The 18641-nt window shown below is 38.6% G+C and overlaps 1 protein-coding gene across 1 annotated transcript in view; it reads right to left on the reverse strand.

Moving 5' to 3' along the window:
* The window catches only part of RALGPS1 (Ral GEF with PH domain and SH3 binding motif 1), a 3844659-nt gene that overhangs the window by 2834910 nt on the left and 991108 nt on the right, over positions 1–18641 (reverse strand). The window contains exon 5 of the mRNA XM_044058136.1: positions 7177–7304. Coding sequence (XP_043914071.1) covers positions 7177–7233 — 57 coding nt within the window. The 5' untranslated portion in view covers positions 7234–7304. The remainder of the gene's footprint in view (positions 1–7176; positions 7305–18641) is intronic.

Genomic DNA, 18641 nt, shown 5'->3' on the forward strand with positions numbered 1-18641 from the left:
AGTTTCCTATTCCTTACTTGTCTTTTTCTTTGATTTCTGATGTGTATATGCTTATACAAAATTCAGTAAATGTTTAAAGTAAGTTACTAAAGAAACATTTATCTGAAGTAACAACAGCAGGTTCCCAGGGAATACTAGTTTTTATGCAGCCACCAACTGCTTTAACTGTCTGGATCACAATCCCTTCACATCATGTGGTACAGGAGCACCACATGACCCACACTTGTTCCTTCATTCCCCTGAAAGAGCCTGTTAGAGAACAGGAAGTAGTTTTGTCTCAGTGGTGCCTCACCAGTGCTTAACTACAGCCTGCAACCTATAATGTCAGGGGTTCATATCAGCCCTAATCTCATTTAACATCCTTTAAAGTATTCTTGGTTACAGCAGTTCTCATGATCTGTGTGGGTTTTATCCTATGATACTGGGTGTTGCAGTTATTCTGAACAGCCTGTTATAAAGTGTTACCTAGAAAACGTAGACCATTCACTTCTTCCTGCTCCGGTCAGAAACAGGGGAAACTGGGTAGCCCTGTACTCTACCAAACAATGAACATCCTGACGTTTGGTGCATCCATTTACAGAAAAGTTCCTGAACTCTTTAAAGATGTAGATGAAGCTCATATGAGGAGTTTATGCCGTGGCTTAACATGGCAACCAAGACAATGAATTTCCATGAAATGCAGATGGGCTACAGGAAAAGCTGCTGAATGGATGCCCACTCTCAAATACAAATCAGCTTGTGACACACAAAACAGGAATAAGTCCTTCAATGTTTATTCTGTCATAGGTTCATAGGTTTATACTAGGCTATCTGCCCTAAGGCATTTATAAGCCTAGCCCAAAGTTTTGTGGCTTACGCCACCCCTTATATGAAAAAATACTGTGCCCATTAGTTTGTTGTGCCTCTGTCCAGCAGTGACACAGAGATGATTCCCGGGGTAAACATATGATCTCCCATCCACAGGTCAAGATTTCTCTTGAACAGAGCCAGCGAGGTGCTCTGCCTCATATGGACTGGGATTTTATTCCACAGCATAAGGAGTCTCTGAGTGATAAATCTATCCCTCCAGCACGTCCTATTTATATCCGTGCTAAGGTTTAAGTCGCTTGCTCTAGTGGTTTTGGTGGATTTGGATTTTTTGAGGTGGAGCATGTCCATTAATTCCGGGTTGGACATGGCCTTGTATATCAGGCACATGTCACCTCTGAGCAGACGGTATGCGACTGAATAGAGCTGGAGTTTCTTCAATCTGGCAGCATATGACAGATTTTGGAGTCCCTTTATCCTTTTGGTGATCTGGTCTTGGTGACAGAAGCTCGTGCTTCAGAAATGATTCTACAGCTTGAGATACAGAAAGGAAACAGGAGGTCTAAGAAACTGATATGGAGGACCTGCTCCACTGGCTCTGCTATTTATAAACTATAGCAAACCCAGAGTGGCTATCTATAGTTTCAGTGATGTGTCTGAATCTGTTGAATGAGATGGATAAGATGGCAGAAAGTCAAAACCAAGTCTGATGATTAAATGAAGTCACACTAAGGGACACCAGTAAAAGTTCTAGGACCAGGTATATAGCTCTGAAGCTAGTGGCAATAAACAGGCCATCACAGAATCCATAGGTATAACAAAGTGATCAATGACACCAAGACCTTGTGAGTGTCAAGGCTGCCTCAAGCCCCAACAGATACAGCAGATGATGGGTCTAGACTCTTCTTTGAGGTAAAAGTCAGTATTGTAGGTTTTATGCAAAATAAACCAAAAACAACAGAAAAAAGGAAACTGCTATGGGCTTGTATTGTAAGGTCTAGCACTTTTATATCTGCAAATTACCAGAGACTCCATCACATCTAAAATTGAATAAATTAACCTCATAAAATTGCATTGGTTTATCGGTTTCATGTTACATGATATGATTATTCCTGCCTTTGTCATGCCTCATATCATGTTTGAGGAAAGAAATATGAAGACCACATCAAGTGAAAGCAAGGACAACTACTTAAAGTTAAAACTAATCAAAATGACCACAATCATAACATACAATTCTGCCTTAAACCGCTGCTGCCACACTGAATACCAGTAGTCTTTTGTACTGTTGCAACCTGATCGACATGTGCTGTTTTGTTCCTCGATTTATATGGACTGACCTTAGAAACTCGTATGCTAAATGTAGCCTTACAGTATAGCAACTTTGCCTGCTGCAAGTAGACCAGTACTGTTTAATAAACAGTATAGCAAGCAGGCTCAGCGGTACAGAAGGATGAAGCCCTGACTACAGCCATTGCCAGATATTGGTCAGATGGGGCCCAATTACCACAAAATAGTGTTCAGACCTGTCAGTATGTACACTAGTTTGTTCATGTACTTTTGTAATGATTACAGAGGTTTGGATTTACTTTAACTTTTATTAAACATTTTACAGGAGAAACAGTGAAACCCATTAGATGAATAAAACAAAACACTCAACACTAAAAAGAGATTTAGCATGAACAACAATACACTTCTCTTCCCTTAAAAATCACATATGTTGAAAATGCAAATGGCAAACCATTAAAATGACAAGAGATGGGCTGGTATTCATAGTCAAATAGCATATAGTGAAGGAAAATGTGTTATGCATTTGCTAACAGCTTGGGACAGCTCACTGGTTACATTCCTCTTTTCAGAGGCAGCCTAAGAACACTGTCTGCTGAGGTGACTAGTTCAGACTCATTTAATAGAGAAACAAATGCTAAGGGAATCAAACCCTAAAACTAAAAGGAGCAGATAAGTAACAGCTCAGAGCATACTTATCTGCAATAAGTACCAAACTGCTGTAACCCAGTACAGTGCATTTCACACCAGTGTGCCAGCAAAACATAAGTTCAATTAAAAATGCATTCATAGTTCACAGTATCATAGGAGGTTACTAAGCTAACGGCCCCAGGGCCCTTACAAGCCAAGCCAAGTTCAACCTGTATTTCCAAGGATGTCTGGTTCAAGCAGACGCTATCACCACACCTACTGCCCCTTTCCAAGGGGGACACAGGTGTAACCTCTGGGGTGAATTTCCAGTTACCCCTCCAATCTTCCAAATTATGCTTAAATAGGGCCAATGAGGGGTTTTGTTTAACATAAATAGGAAGCTTGTTCCAAAGGTGGGGCAACTTCTGTAAGACAAATCTGCCTTTCCAGCAAGTTCTGCTGATATCACATACCAGGTTAAGGTCCACTGAGCGAGTGACCTGAGTGCCATTTATTTTAACACTAACTTGTAGACTATTTCCTATCCAGTAAACATACAAAGCAGTTAAACTAGAAAACCAAGGACAGTACCCAAACAACATGGTTCATATGATAAAGCTCCTGTTTACTACAATCAATTCCTTCCTTTACTCTATTACTACTTTGAGATGCAGGAACTAAATATTTACACACATGCGCACACACACACACACACACACACACACACACACACACACACGCACATGCACACACACGCACACACACACACACACACACACACCTACCTCTCAACTTCTTTGTTTAAAAATCACTACAAAGACAAAAAAATAATGACGGGCAAAGGTTCAAAATCAGGAACAATGTTTAAATATTATTCTAATTCACTTAAAGAGTTAACAGAAGACTACATTTTGCATTATTGTGCATTTTCTGATTATTGGCAAGTCTGAAATTCTGTCTGATATTGTTGAGTGACTACAGTTTTCAATGATTAACCAGTAAATCAAAAAAATTTATGAAAGACAACGCAAGTGCACAGACTCATACATATGCACCCACACAGACAGTTTTGGAGGACTTTCCTTTTACCTAGAGCACATGTTTAGCTTATCTTTCTTTCAGATTTTATATTCCAGAGTCTTTACAGTATTATACCCTAAACCTCCTGCAGTGGAGGCCCATGTGAGATATATATATATATATATATACACATACACATACAAATGACCCATTAAGGACCTTTTTACCCTTTGGTTTGGACATCTTTGGAACTTGGGAGGAATTTGGAGAACCAAAAACCCACACGAACACGGGGGAAGGATGAGCAGACTTCATATAGTAGTACCCAAGCTGAGGCCCAGAGTGGAGAAACAGCATGCTGTGGGGCAGCATACTAACTGCTATACCACTGTGAGTTAGGCAAAGCACTAATATTTTGTTTCTATAATGTAGCCTTGTTCTCCAAGACTTACTGACTTAACTCTTGACATCAGATGACTTGTCTCTCACTAAGTAAGTAAAGTAAGTATACACAAAGGTTCATCGTTACCAATAGTACACAAAGGTTCATCTTTACCAATTGTACATGAAAACCTTCCAGTCTGAAAAAAAAAATGGTCTTCTTTTGGACCATCTTTATTGTTTTGAAAAGTCCCGTGATATGCGTTTTTTAATGTTAACAGATCGAGAGGTATATGAGGTATATTTAAAGTAGCCTTGTTTAACAGAAAATAAAAAAGAACTGAGCAGAAGTACTCTTCTTTAAGGCGGGGGGGCCAGACACCATACCTTTATCATCCATCTACAGTTTACTTTGCTAGGTAATTTGTTTGATAACACTGCTGTAGCACTGTTGTTTGACCTTGTTCTGTAACCTTGTAGACTTGAATTTCACAGTTTCTATGCAGATGCAGTTAACAGGAGATGCCATCTGTGCAATTTGTAGTGAGGGGGCTTGGGAGAATCTACAGCTGCATTTTCATTTACTTCAGGAAAAGCAGAAGTAGATGCCCTCTGCAATGCAGCTAAAATTACCATCTTTAAAAATGTGAGAGGAAAGAGAAAAAGCAGCTGGGTCAGACTCAGAGTGCGAAGTTATGGCAGGTCAACCAGATACAACAGAGAAGAGTCCCCTAGTGAGGCGGAAAAGTTATAGATTGTTTGTTTAAAAGTTCCATGAAAATCTAATTCAGTTAATAATGTGAAATCTTGGAAACTAGGAACCATGATGGTGTATCAGTAACTCAAATAGCATTAAAAGGGGAAAAAAATACTTTAACATTTCTGTAATCAGCTGAGTGCGATATTGACTGTCAGTAGTGATGAGGTCTCATAAGGTTCAGGGCCATAGGCAGATGGGAGCCTTGAGCCACGTACAGCTATGGTTTGAACAACTTGTAACAGTTGTACTTTGTTTTCTGGTGCCACAATCTCTAATAATGCTTTCACTGGACCCTGTTTTGTTATGTCATTGATTAGGTTTGCCAGCCATTGACAGAACTGTAATTATGGCCATCAGCAGTAAAAACAGCATGCCAGAACACAGCGCTATTTCCAATTACAACATACAGCATTCTGTCAGTGTGCTACTATGTGTGTGTATGTGCCTGACTGTGATGAATGCAAAAAAAAAAAAAAAACTCTGTATTTTTACTGGGTTACAGTACTTCTTTACTGGAAGCTAGAGCAGCTGAGTGGTAATCAGTGGGAGAGACAGCTTTGGGGCCATTTAAGAGTCACCCTGTCAACACTGGGACCCAGGCAGCTGCCTAGGTCACCTTGTACTAGATCCAGCCCTGACTACAGCACAGATGACACCAGATTGATTAGTGGGTTGGGAACTCAAGAAGCCAATTGGAAAGGGATGGGAGTGTTTCACTGTTGTTAGATCACTACATCCTGGGAAGAAGGCGGCAGTACATACCAGTGCAGTGCTGGCTCCTTCTTGGCAAAAGGTGAACTGCATGCAACATATCAACCAGGGTGCAGGTTTGGCTCCTCTAAGCCATTTTTCCTCAATAATCTTCATTGGGAACGTGTGGGTATATGCATGCACAGGAGGAAACACATTACAAGCCCATGACTGGTTATGTTCATACTATGTAAAATCCTGAAGGCTACTCAAGTGGAGCAAATAGGCTTATTATTGCGGGAAGAGTGATGTTGTGCAGGCAATGAAAGGAAAAAAGTATACAAAAAGAAAAAAAAAAAACAGTACAACAAACAGCATAACACCTAAACCTATAGAATTCAGGCAACTCAGTGAAAGACTGTGAAAAGAAATCAACCCACTGTGAAATGGAAATGTAGGGAAAAAAAGTCATACATTAGCAAAGAGCCATGAACAGACAGACAAATTGATCAGATAGACAAATGTTTATTTGTGATATGGCACATAAAAGAACAATGATTAGGTATTTATGAAGTCAGTGCTTTGGATCTATAGCTAATTAGAGAACCTCATTACATGAAACTGCAGCCCATCAAAAAAACAAAACAAATCAATTCATCCAAGGTCTGTGGCACAGAGGGATAAACCTCAGACTGCAACACATATGATCAAAAATTGATGAGAAATTTAGGGAGGTGGAAGAGTCAGGTGGGATGGCTGAGAGACATGTGGATTTTGTTGGCATGCTTATGTAGGATGGAGGCTTGTGGTGCCTTCTTCTCCATGGTGACATGGTGCTCCAGGAGAGTAGTGCAGACCATGAACCCCATGTTATAGGCATAGGCAGAAGGCCATGACACTACCACAACAAAACACCCTAATGAGAGCAAAGACAATGGTTCCATGTTTGTCTCTCGTCTCACAGGGAACTAAGGGGTCAGGAACAAATGGATCTATACATAGCGGGAGATGATGGTTTGTGGGCATTGTGGCGCAAAAAAGAATCACAGACATGCATAAAATAAAATTCTCAATTATTACACTTCTACAACTACAACTAATAAAAAAGAGCAAGTCCCCCAGTACCCCCACAGCCCTGTACATCTAATTATAATAATTTATAATAATTTAAAGACTACACCTTGAAAATACAAATAAATTCTCACTCCATTGCATGTGATTATGTTGATGATACATGGGAATTAATGTATCTGTTTTGGCAGTTCCACTTTCATCACAAATAGTGTGATTAACTTACCCAAATATTTTTTCCTGTAAAATATATTCCTACCCAAAATAATCCACTTACTGCAAACTTGAGTAAATATTACTTTGACCACAAATGTACAGTGCCTTACGAAGTCATAGCTGTTCAACTCTGCAAAATAGGGTCTAGTGAAATACAGACTGTTCCAGTTCTTTAAATTATACACATCTTTCTTTGTTCAGCTGGTATCTGTTGCCTAAACTGTTTGCTTTTATTACTGACAGTACTTATCAAATGCTGTAAATTGTTCTCTGTTAAACACTACTTCCTCAACAGTCAAATGTCTTATTTACAATACCTCTGGAGTGGCGGAGGTTACTGTCACTCTGGCCATCCGGCCATTTCTCTTATACATGCTCTCCCGTGGGCTGTGGAAATGTTTATTTCACCCTCAGCTGGTGTTGAAGCATGGCAAACACAAACCTCCTATAAAGAAAAAGAAAATAACATGAAAATGAAATAAAGCACTTATTTGACATTTAACTGCACCACTGTGATGTGTATGATGATATCACAGCTCAAAGCACACCCTTAGAAACATTAATACTCTGAAACAATATGTGTCCCTTATCATGATACAGTACTGAGCTGTAAGCAAGCATCATTTTCTGACTCAAATGAGAGTAAAAGCCATTGCACTCCCCTGCAGGAAAGTATGCAAAAATATTAAAAAGTAACAAGAAAGGTCAAATGTGCATAATAGCATATTTTAGACACCAGAAATAAAGGTACTGTACTCATAAATACAGACCAACACAGTAGGCTGAAGAATTCTGATCCTTAAAAGATACAACTTAATCCCCAAGTACTGAACGTGATGCATTGCAAAAAGTTCTTTGCTAGCTTAAATATGTACCAACCACCAGCACTCATGAACCTCTAACCAGAAAATCATCTTAGATGGACCTGTACTCAGAAAAATTCTTAAAATAGAAAAGTTAAGTTTGTTTTATTTACTGTCATTCAGCAAGACTGAGGAATACTTCCTAAGGCTCAGAGGATCAGATTTAGTTGTAATGTGCTATGTTACTTTGTATCAAAGAAGACAGAGAATGCTCATAATTTAGCAAAATACCATTTGGTACAGCAAAAGAATATAACATTTGGATATTTTTTCTTATGAAATCAATCATGTGACATCTTTGCATTACTTGAAAACTAGTAAGAAAACAATTTAAACTAATAAAATGTCTCAAGAATGTATGAATATGCATAATGTGTCGAGTGAAGTTGGAAAGGTTTGATGGCTCTAAAAAAATTATGATACATTAATTAAAACATCTACCAAACAATTAACACAATTATTCAATGCAACCTAAAAAAAAGATATTAGCCAGTGTAATATTTCACTCAACACGTTTTTTCTTCCTTCAGGTTTTACGACCATTAAGAAAGAATGAAAAGACAGGGGGATGGCTTGAACATATTAATGTTAGAGTATGCCAACCGAATAAGAGTGCGAAGCAGGGTAACTGATTTGCATGGTTCACCTAAGATAGGTCATAACTCATTCCTTTCCATCGCCGCTCTCACAATACCTCAAAAATGCCTGTTACATGCAATGCAACACAGCAAACTGATAAGTATTTCTGCCAAGGGGAAGTTCCCTTACACTCCACATGATGTCCCCAAATCCCCAAACGTATATATACTAACTCCACTGTCACACAATATTGGAGAAGGAAAAACCTCTCCAAAACATTGCAAAGTGGCATCCTATGAAAACAGAAATGGTGTTCAAAAGTTGCACTGCAATACTAAGTAAACTAATAACAATTTTGTTGAGAACAATTATGAAAACAAAAGTAAATTTGTTATTTTGATGGCCAAGACCCACTTTCTCAGTACACTCTCATTTTATTTCTGTCTTTCAGCAAATGATAAATTATTCAAGGGCAAGGAATATCACCTCCCTCCCCATGTGTAATGACCACTTGCAGTACACTCAGAAAAGAACCTCATTGTTGAACTGAAGCATGCTTATGATACTTCACCCAACTGAATATAATCAGAGTAAGAGCAAGCTTTGGGGTTCAAGGAGATGCAACAAACAAACCAAAAACTGTATCATTAATTGCTACACTAATTGTCCATGTCTCTCAAAAGCAGAAAAGTACGACAGCATTGCAAACTGTTTAGTTTTCTTACAGTATCACTGAACAAATCTCTTTTGCTCAGCTGTATTAGTAAAAAATTTATGTATTTTAATTATATTAAGGTATTTAGTTATGTTTCAGTTATACTTACTGAAAAGTAAGGAAATATTTGTTGAATAAAATTTCAGGCCATTTGCTATTTTTTCATTAGCAATCATTCATTGCTGAAACAAGGCAACTTTCCCCATCATGAAAGCATTAAACATTTCAAGGTTTTCTTCTAAAGCTACAGTTGTTTAGTTGCTGCTAGGTAAGATGTCTCACTTTTTGAGCCAAGAAAGACTCAGTGCTATTTGACCCCCCCCCATTTCATTGCAAAACTGGCTACAAATACCTCTACTATAACCCCAAGTCTACACCAGCAAATAAATAAGACCCATTGGATAGGCCCCTAATTCAACATATTCCAAGCCTATAGATTATGTTACCAGTACATGTCAAACAAAACATTTCTCTGGCTACCTTTTAAGCCTAGTTGTGATGACTGAATGAGTAGACAAGTTCACAACAGGTGTATCCACTGCACTCCTTCCAGATTTGGGAGTTGAGCACTGCTATGTGTATGTAAAGCATGCCTGGAACTTTTAAATTTGTCTGCTCAACAGTGTAGATGACTATGCATCTTACTTACTGTGACTTATTTTAAGATGGTAGTGCTGTCTTGGAAAAGGCCCTTTCACTGAAGGACAAATAAAATGTATGTCATTGATACAGGGAATGCTGACAGACTGATCTTAAAGAATACATACTAGTCCTAAAACATAATGTCTTTGTCAAGGGAGGGTAATACATATCATCATTCAGCTTGAAAAAGTCCTTTTAAAAGCAAAGTAGTTCTATAGCCATAACCTACAGTCTATTAGCTTTGCAGTGTCAGAACCATGGAATAAAGCTAAATGCCAAGAAACGCATAATAGTATCCTTCAAGAAGTCATCCACCCCTGGTAACTATCATATGTGACAATACACCCCTAAGAACCAATCCAGTAGTCGGGGATTTGTGAACACACACAGACCATAATCTAACCTTTGACCATCATGTGTCTATAGTGGTGAGGAAATCATTCTATGTTGTGCAACTTATAAACAAAGGGATGGCATCTAGGTCCAAGGGAGTCATTGTTCCACTGTATTAGGTGTTCATCAGACCTATCACTGAGTACAATGCCCTGTTTGGTATGTACCTAACCAGGCACATCCAACAACTGAACATCCACAAAGGTTCCTCACTAAAAGAATACAGGATACAAGTAACATTTCCTAGCCAGACCACCTCAAGGCCCTATCTCTGTATTCTATCTCCTACAGGCTGTTGAGGGAAATCTATATTTGGCATACAAGGCATTGCCAGACCCCATTCTGATGGACCTCCTGCATATCTGCAAAACAAACAGCACCAGTATTACCTACTCTAAAGACTTAAACCTTGCCTATGATATAAACAGGATCTTCTGAAGAGACAGGTATATATTCCAGAGACTACCCCTTCTCTAGAACAGGCCCCCCATCAATGTGAAGCACAGTTCCTCCCTAATCCGATTCAGTGCAACATGGGCAACTGGATGAAAAACAGGAAATTCATCCCTGGTCAGACACAGGCAATCTGCAAATGATTCATCTCCCAAACCCTTTCTTGTACATGTTTCATCTCCCAAGCCCCTGTTTACACACACCAAAGGTACCAAACTTGTCAGAGATTTGCAATACATAGTTAGAATTTAAAAGGCCCTTGTGGTCATTCGCCTAGTAAACACCTATGAACCTATAAAAGACAGGTGATAGATATTTTCTGTCTGAGAAAAAGGGGAATAAACTGAAATATTTTATTTTCAGCAGTTTGTAGCTTTGACAGATTACTGAATACGTTCAGGGTAACTACAGACGGTGCATTAACAAGCCTTGGGGCTAGGGCAGAAGGTATACATCCATAGTTAACAACTTTGAACAGTTTTGCAAGAAAATCATCCACAATCTGCTGTGTGTGTGTGTGTGTGTGTGTGTGTGTGTGTGTGTGGTCAGAAACAGTTTGAGCCACAAACACTCCTTTGTACTACTGGTGTTCAATCTATTCAACTTTGACTTTTAGGGGATCCTAAATTATGATTCTAGAGATATTATAAATCCTTAAAGGGTGTCAAAAACTACAACCATAGACATACTAGAATCATTAACCAACAGGTATACAAGGCACACACACACTCACACCCACATCTACCTCTACATTTGTATCAATATCTATGTAACTATATATATATATATATATATATATATATATATATATATATATATATATATAAAATGTATATTTATTTATGTAGTTCTATTACATACACACACACATACACATACAGAAATTCATAAATGCATATTACAGGAGCACCTTCTTCCCCAAGAGCATAATACATAAAAGTGTCCAGACAAAAATTTGAAAGGAGAAAGTGCATCCAGGTATTCCGTTTAAAGCCAAATTTCAAATGACTTGCTATACCAAAGAACTGATTGCTTTGTATTGGATACAAACCTACACCCATACCACTCAACTATTATGATTTAGGAATAGCACTATGATGTTGGCCCTTAGATTTAGACTTGCTCCGCCTAGATTTATGATGTTCCTCATAATGTCAGACCTCTTTATGAGTATATAATTTATTAAATAGACTTCCACCAACTCTTAAACAGGTAATGTGATGCACGCAAAAGACACTTTAAAGAATATCTGGTAAGAAATTGGATTTGTAGCTGTGCCTCCCCAGGTTAGTTATAAGCCTTACCTACATCACACCGCATCTTATCTGCTTACCATTCAAAACCATACATTATGTCCAAAACCCACCCCCACCCCTCTTCCTAAGAGCCTTATCATCCCATAGTCACCTACTACCTTTACATAAATAAATGTCTCTGCTGTCACTCCTATACATATGCCCCTTTCCAACAGCATACTACTACTGACATTCCTCACAAGACTCTTAACTAACTTATATTCCTCTATGAGCACATCTTAACACCTTTGTAACTGTCCTCCAAGACACTGATCTAACTTAGAGTCCTCTAGGAGCACATCTTACTACCTTTGCAGCTATACACCAACTTCAAATTTCTGATCTAAACTATATTCTCTATGAGCACATCTTAATAGCTTTGTAAAGTACTCAGTCTTCAAGACTCTGATCTAACCTATATTCCTCTATGAGCGCATCTTAACACCTTTGTAGCTGTACTCCAGCTTTCTCCAGCCACTAAATTCAGTAAATTACATTAACTATACTATGCAAGTATATTTTCATTGTAAATCTCTCTCTCTCTCTCTCTCTCTTCAGCTTGTACTTTGCAATTTACTGCTATGTACTCTATTCAATGGCTTATATTTGAGTAACAATATGTATGGCCTGTATGCAAAATTTTATACTGGAGCTTTTCTTCCTGGGCCTCTGCTAAAAAGGGGTCACCATGTCCAGTCAGATGATTCTGATAAACAAATGTAAAACAGATAACATAAATAAATGTACAATTGAAACCTATATAAAGATTCACCACCACTAGTTTCATGGGATAGTTGACAAGACCTTGTTTTGTTAAAAGTAAGGAAGCTTCGTCCTTCTGACCCTCTGCTACTATTCTTGATGGCCAGTACTATGACTTTTAATGCTGGGAGGTTGAGAGTTACACCTAGACCTTCTGGCTCACCCTGCCAGCTGCTTTGCCACTAGGCTATCTGGCCATGGGGATGGACAATCTTCTCTCCCTCATGGAACATGCAATAACCTCTGTAGGAGGTTAAACACAAATTAACTCCAGCTTAACAGCACCAAGATAAATATCAAGATTTTTTTCTATATTCTTGAAACTCTCATCTCTACCTCCTTTAATCATTAATGATACTAAAGGTAGCTACATCTGTAAGATAAACCAACAAAAACATCTAGATGCTACAGTAGACCGTCTATTAAACATTAATACACTCAGAATATACAACCAATAAGGTAAGCACACAAATACAATTACGATATCATATCTCTAACCTTCTTACCCCAAAATCCATGTGTAGCTATAGCCAAAACATTCTATTCCTAAAGACTGAATATGCAGTACCACTAATAGCCATTCATTTATCTAAAACTCAAAAACTACAAATAGGAGAAATTAGATGCTTAAAGTTTCCCTTCTTGCAGACAGAATGCATCAGTACTGCAGTTTACAGCAAAATGTACATTGGCTTCCCATTACAAACAATCTCTCCTTTTTGCTTAATACACTAATATTTAGAATTGGCACACTTGGCTATGGCCAGTCTCTCAGACTAATGCTGCCAATCAGGGAACCAAACTGCTCCAATAGAAGTAGCCAAGAACACACTTTAGTCAGACCAAGATTCAAACTAGACAGTTGTTAAAAAGCTTTCCTTTGAATATAACACAGTATGTGGAACCATCAGAAATAAAATACATAAACACTCTGCAGTCATTTAAGAAAAATCTTACAGAATTCCTTAATAAGTTATCTAGGTATACCTGCTTTCAAGACACTGGCTAAGTAATTTCAGTTAAAACTCTACACTTCCATTTTCTACCTATCACTCTGTTAACTTGTATGCTGCGTTTCTTCCACAACTATTGGTAATTTATTATCACTACTTTTATATAGCTTTATACTACATAAAATGCCTTTGTCTTAAACCTTATTACACTACATTGTCTGATTCCTTGTACTATTTATTGTTATTCCTCTCTGCTGTACTTTGCACCTGGGTCAGAAGTCCAGTTCACTTTCCTGGTTATCAAACTAAAATAAATACATTATTCATATATATTATAAAATGTATTTATTTATTTATTTTATTTTACATTTGTTGACTGGGATAGTCCAACTGGATACATGCCCATTTTCAGCAGATGCCCGGGGAGAAAAGCTCCACATAACAAAACAGAGACAGTTAATACATATCAAACTTTTTAAACACAGGAAGCATATCAAAAAATTTTAAACACAGGACACAAACAGATAACATCTGCCAATATGTGCAGTCATACATATGTAATGTGGCATGGGTAGATTGCTAAAAAGCAGTTTAGGAAGGAACACTTATTTTAGTAGAGGTGCTAATCAGGTTTTGAGCAAGTGCAGAGCCAGTGTGATTTAAAGTATTTTTGAGGCCTTTTTTAAATAGGGGTAGTGAAGTTTCCTCTGTAAGGTCAGCAGGAAGTAGATTCCAAGTTTTACCAACTGAGTTGGTAAACAGAGCATCTCCTGCGGAGTTGTTTGATTTTTGGGTCAGTACCATTAGTTTATTAGATGAGCTTATTAGATTAGGGTTGGGAGGGTGGCCTAATGGTTAAGGTGTTTGCCTTACAAACACAAGGTACCTGGGTTTGAGTCTCACAAGGCATAATTGGCTAAGCTTAAAATGGCTCGCAAGGGCAGTTAGCTTAGTACTAATCTATGAACCTATGAGCGTAATTGCCTGAGGGCACTATGGGGGCTGATAATGTTTTTAAGGGCAGGGGTGTTTTCAGGTTGGTTGAGGACTTTGTGTGCTACTATAAGCTGGTTGAACTGCAGAAGGGTAGGAAATTCTAGCCATCCTAGAGCTTTTAGGTTTTCACAATGATGAGTCCTATATGCCATGCCAGTAGTGAATCTAGCTATGTGGTTGTAACAGCAGGATAATTTGTTGAGATCGGTTTTGGACAGGTTGGTGAATACAGGGGAGGCATACATAAGGGTACAGAGAAGATGGTAGCGTGCAATAGCTGCCCTAGCAAGAGGGGTGAGGGAAGGTTTGAGCTTATACAAGGAACCAAGTTTTTTGTTGATGGACTTAATAGTATGGCTAACATGCGTATTAAATTTAAGGCTGTTGTCTATTAATACACCTAGGCGCTTAGCGTGGTCATCTTTGGAGATAATGATGTGATTGTTAGATTTAATGGTGAAGAATGGAGGAGAGCACTTATGGGTAGGGGAGAAAAGCAACAATTTGGTTTTGTTAGGATTTAGGAGCAATCGGCGATTAGCTAGCCAGTTTTCTACGGTGTTGAAAGTATTCTGGGGTAGGGACAGTAGGTGTATTGGAGAGGAGGCAGAACATATCAATGTTGAGTCGTCTGCATATTGGATGCAAGTTGAATTTGGGATGGTGGTGTGAAGATCATTAATAAAGATTTAGAAAAGAAGGGGACCAAGTATGGAGCCCTGTAGAACTCCTAGGGTTATTCTGCCATATGATAGCCTGCTGTCTATCAAGTAGATAGGACTGAAACCACTGTATAGCATGATGGTCCAAGCCGATGGATTCCAGGGTATTGAGCAGTAGCTGATGATTGACCATGTCGAAGGCCTTTGAAAGATCTAGAAAGAGTGCTGAGGATAGTTTTTTGTTATTACGATTAAGATTGCTGATATTAGAGAAAGATAGGAGAGACATGGTGGTACTGTGGAATGGCCTAAAGCCATGGTGAGAGTCGGCCAGCAGTTTGTTTTGAATAAGATAGTGCATAAGTTGTTTATGGATGCATTTTTTCATGATTTTAGCTAGTGGTGACAGAATGGCTACAGGTCTAAAGTTAGACAGCTCTATGGAACTACCTCCTTTATGGAGAGGTATTACATGTGATATTTTCCATATTGAATGGATGGTTCCCTCGGAAATGGATCTATTAATCAGGATAGAAATGGGGAGTGCTATGGCATCTGCGGCTTTTTGCAGATATTCAGCAGGGAAGAGGTCAGCAGCTAACGTAGTAGGTTTTAGTTTTTTAATTAGGGCTCGGATTATGGGAGTAGGTACAGGTCGAAAGCTAAAGGAGAGTTGAGTATTGAGTGGGTCAGAGCTGGGTGTATCAGCACTGGAGTTTGAGCACATAGGAGTGAGATGGGTAGCTAGAGACTGGATAGTCTCTGTATAGAAGTTACTGAAGGTGTTTGTGATTTCTACAGAAGATTTGTCAAGGGCGGCTGATGGGGTAGGAGTGGTGGCATGGCCTGGGTGGAGAAGGCTATTTATTCCAACTGAGAACTTTTGAGGTTTTTGATGTTATTTCTGTCGCAGGAGGGAGTAATAGTATTTTTGTCTAGAATTATATATTTTTTAGTCTCATTCCTTAATTGTCGATATCTGACTTGATCTAGTGGGGCTTTAGTAACATGCCACGTGGCCCAGGCCTTATTTCTTTGTATAATTTTGTTTTTTGTGTCTTTAGATAGCCATGGTGCAACTTTTGTTTTGGCTCAAATGGTGTGGGTAGGAGCGTGCAAATTAAGGATAGCTAGGAATTTAGTGTTAAAGTAATCCACGGCCACTTGTAATTGAAGTTGTTTTAAAAAGACCAATTGCAAGCTTTGAGTTCATTTTGGAAGTTGTCAAGGTTAAAGTTCTTGTAATTTCTTATTGTTTTATAGGTGGGCTGATGGGGAATGGTGGCCTTAAGCCTAATAATACAGGTGAGGCAGTGATCACTTAGATCATCAGGTAGTGTCCCTGGCTTGTACATTTGAGGGTGGCCATTGATAAAAGTCCAATCAAGGATACTTTCTTTGGCTTTGTTTTTACTGAACCTAATGGGGGCAGAAATGCTCTGTGTAAACCCATGAAGGTTTATGTGGGTAGTGGGAGATTCAGAGGAACAGGTGTTCCAATCAATGTTAAAGTCACCTAAGACTATGGTTTCCTGGGGATAATTGCAAGATAGCCAATGTAGGATGCTTTCCAGACTATTGAAATTTTTACCAGGTGGTATATACATGCAGACAATGTATTTACATTTATTTTTATTTATTTGTAATTTGGTGATGAGAATTTCTGCATTGTTAAACTGGGGTGGTTGCTGGGTGTCATTAGTTACTGTTAGAGTGGACTTGCATAGCACAGATACCCCGCCACCCTTCCTTGAGGTCCGGTTCAGTCTAAGAATGTTGTACTGTGGGATTGTCTTTAGTTGTTGGTTTTAACCAGGTTTCAGTGAGGCAGAGAATGTCTGGGGAGTGTCACAGTTTTTGGTTTTTGGGCTAATGTAACTGGATTTAATTGGTTGGTAGTATATTTGGGGGGGGGGTAAGGAATTAGGAGAGAGGGAAGTTATGAAGTTCTCAAATTTATTAAATGCTAGGGTGGTGGAGGTTTGGAATTTTGGGTATTGGAATTCCAGATAATGTACATTTTCATAGGAGCTGAGGTGGTAGGGAATAAATAGCAGGAGTAGTATAGATAATAGTGGGAATATTTTGGGTGCAATCACTGCGACTACTAGGGCAAATGTTTGGTATTATGTTTACGTGGAGAATATGTAAGAAGGCCTAATGCATTTACACAGAAAATAGTCGGGAAAAGGCTACCTTTGATATTGTGGGTAAATAAAAGATATATGATAGTCTGGAAGCCAGCAGTTTTATATAGTTACAGGTTGTTGATTGGTTAAGTAGAAGGGCGTGGTGAAGGCACTATAAATTCAGCGTCACCGGGAGGGTGGGTGGGATTTGGGGGCAGGGATAAACCAGGAAACAAGTTTCCTAAAGTTAGCATGTGCAGGTATGTATTTACGATATGTAATGAGCACACTTTTTTAGTTCCAATATGTAAAGAGCACACTATTTCGGTTTCCTTATGTTAAAAATGATCTGTAGAAAGCACGCTGTTATACATATATATATATATATATATATATATATATATATATATATATATACAGTCCAATGGAAAAGTACTTGCCCCTTCCTGATTTCTTATTTTTTTGCATCTAAATGTTTCAGATCATCAAACAAATATAAATTTTAGACAAATGCAGTTTTTAATTGATGATTTTATTTATTAAAGGAAAAAAACTATCCAAACCTACATGGCCCTATGTGAAAAAGTAATTGCCCCTTAAACCTAATAACTGGTTGTGCCACCCCTTAGCAGCAACAACTGCAATCAAGCATTTGCGATAACTGGCAATGAGTCTTTCACATCACTGTTGAGGAATTTTGGCTCACACTTCTTTACAGAATTGGTTTAATTCAGCCATATTGGAGGGTTTCCAAGCATGACCCTCCTTTTTAAGGTCATGCCACAGCTTCTCAATTTGATTCAAATCTGGACTTTGACTAGGCCACTCCAAAACTTTCATTTTTTAAGCCATTCAGAGGTGGACTTCCTGGTGGTGTTTTGGATCATTGCCTGCTGCAGAACCCAAGTGTGCTTCAGCTTGAGGTCACGAACTGATGGTCAGACATTCTCCTTCAGGATTTTTTGGTAGAAAGCAGAATTCATGGTTCCATCAATCACAGCAAGTCGTCCAGGCCCAGAAGCAGGAAAGCAGTCCCAGACCATCACACTAGCACCACCATGTTTGACTGTTGGCATGATGTTCTTTTTTTGAAATGCTCTGTTACTTTTATGCCAGATATAATGGGACACACACCTCCCAAAAAGTTCAACTTTTGCTTTGTCAGTCCACAGAATATTTTCCCAAAATTATTGGGGATGATCAAGACATTTTTTGGCAAAAGTGAAATGAGGCCTTTATATTCTTTTTGGTCAGCAGTGGTTTTCGATTGGAACTCTGCCATACATAGCATTTTTGCCCAGTCTCTTTCTTATGGTTGAGCCATGAACACTGGCCTTAAC

This window comes from Protopterus annectens, chromosome 16.part0 (assembly GCF_019279795.1).
Source record: "Protopterus annectens isolate FY-2018-M chromosome 16.part0, PAN1.0, whole genome shotgun sequence".
NCBI lineage: Eukaryota > Metazoa > Chordata > Ceratodontiformes > Protopteridae > Protopterus > Protopterus annectens.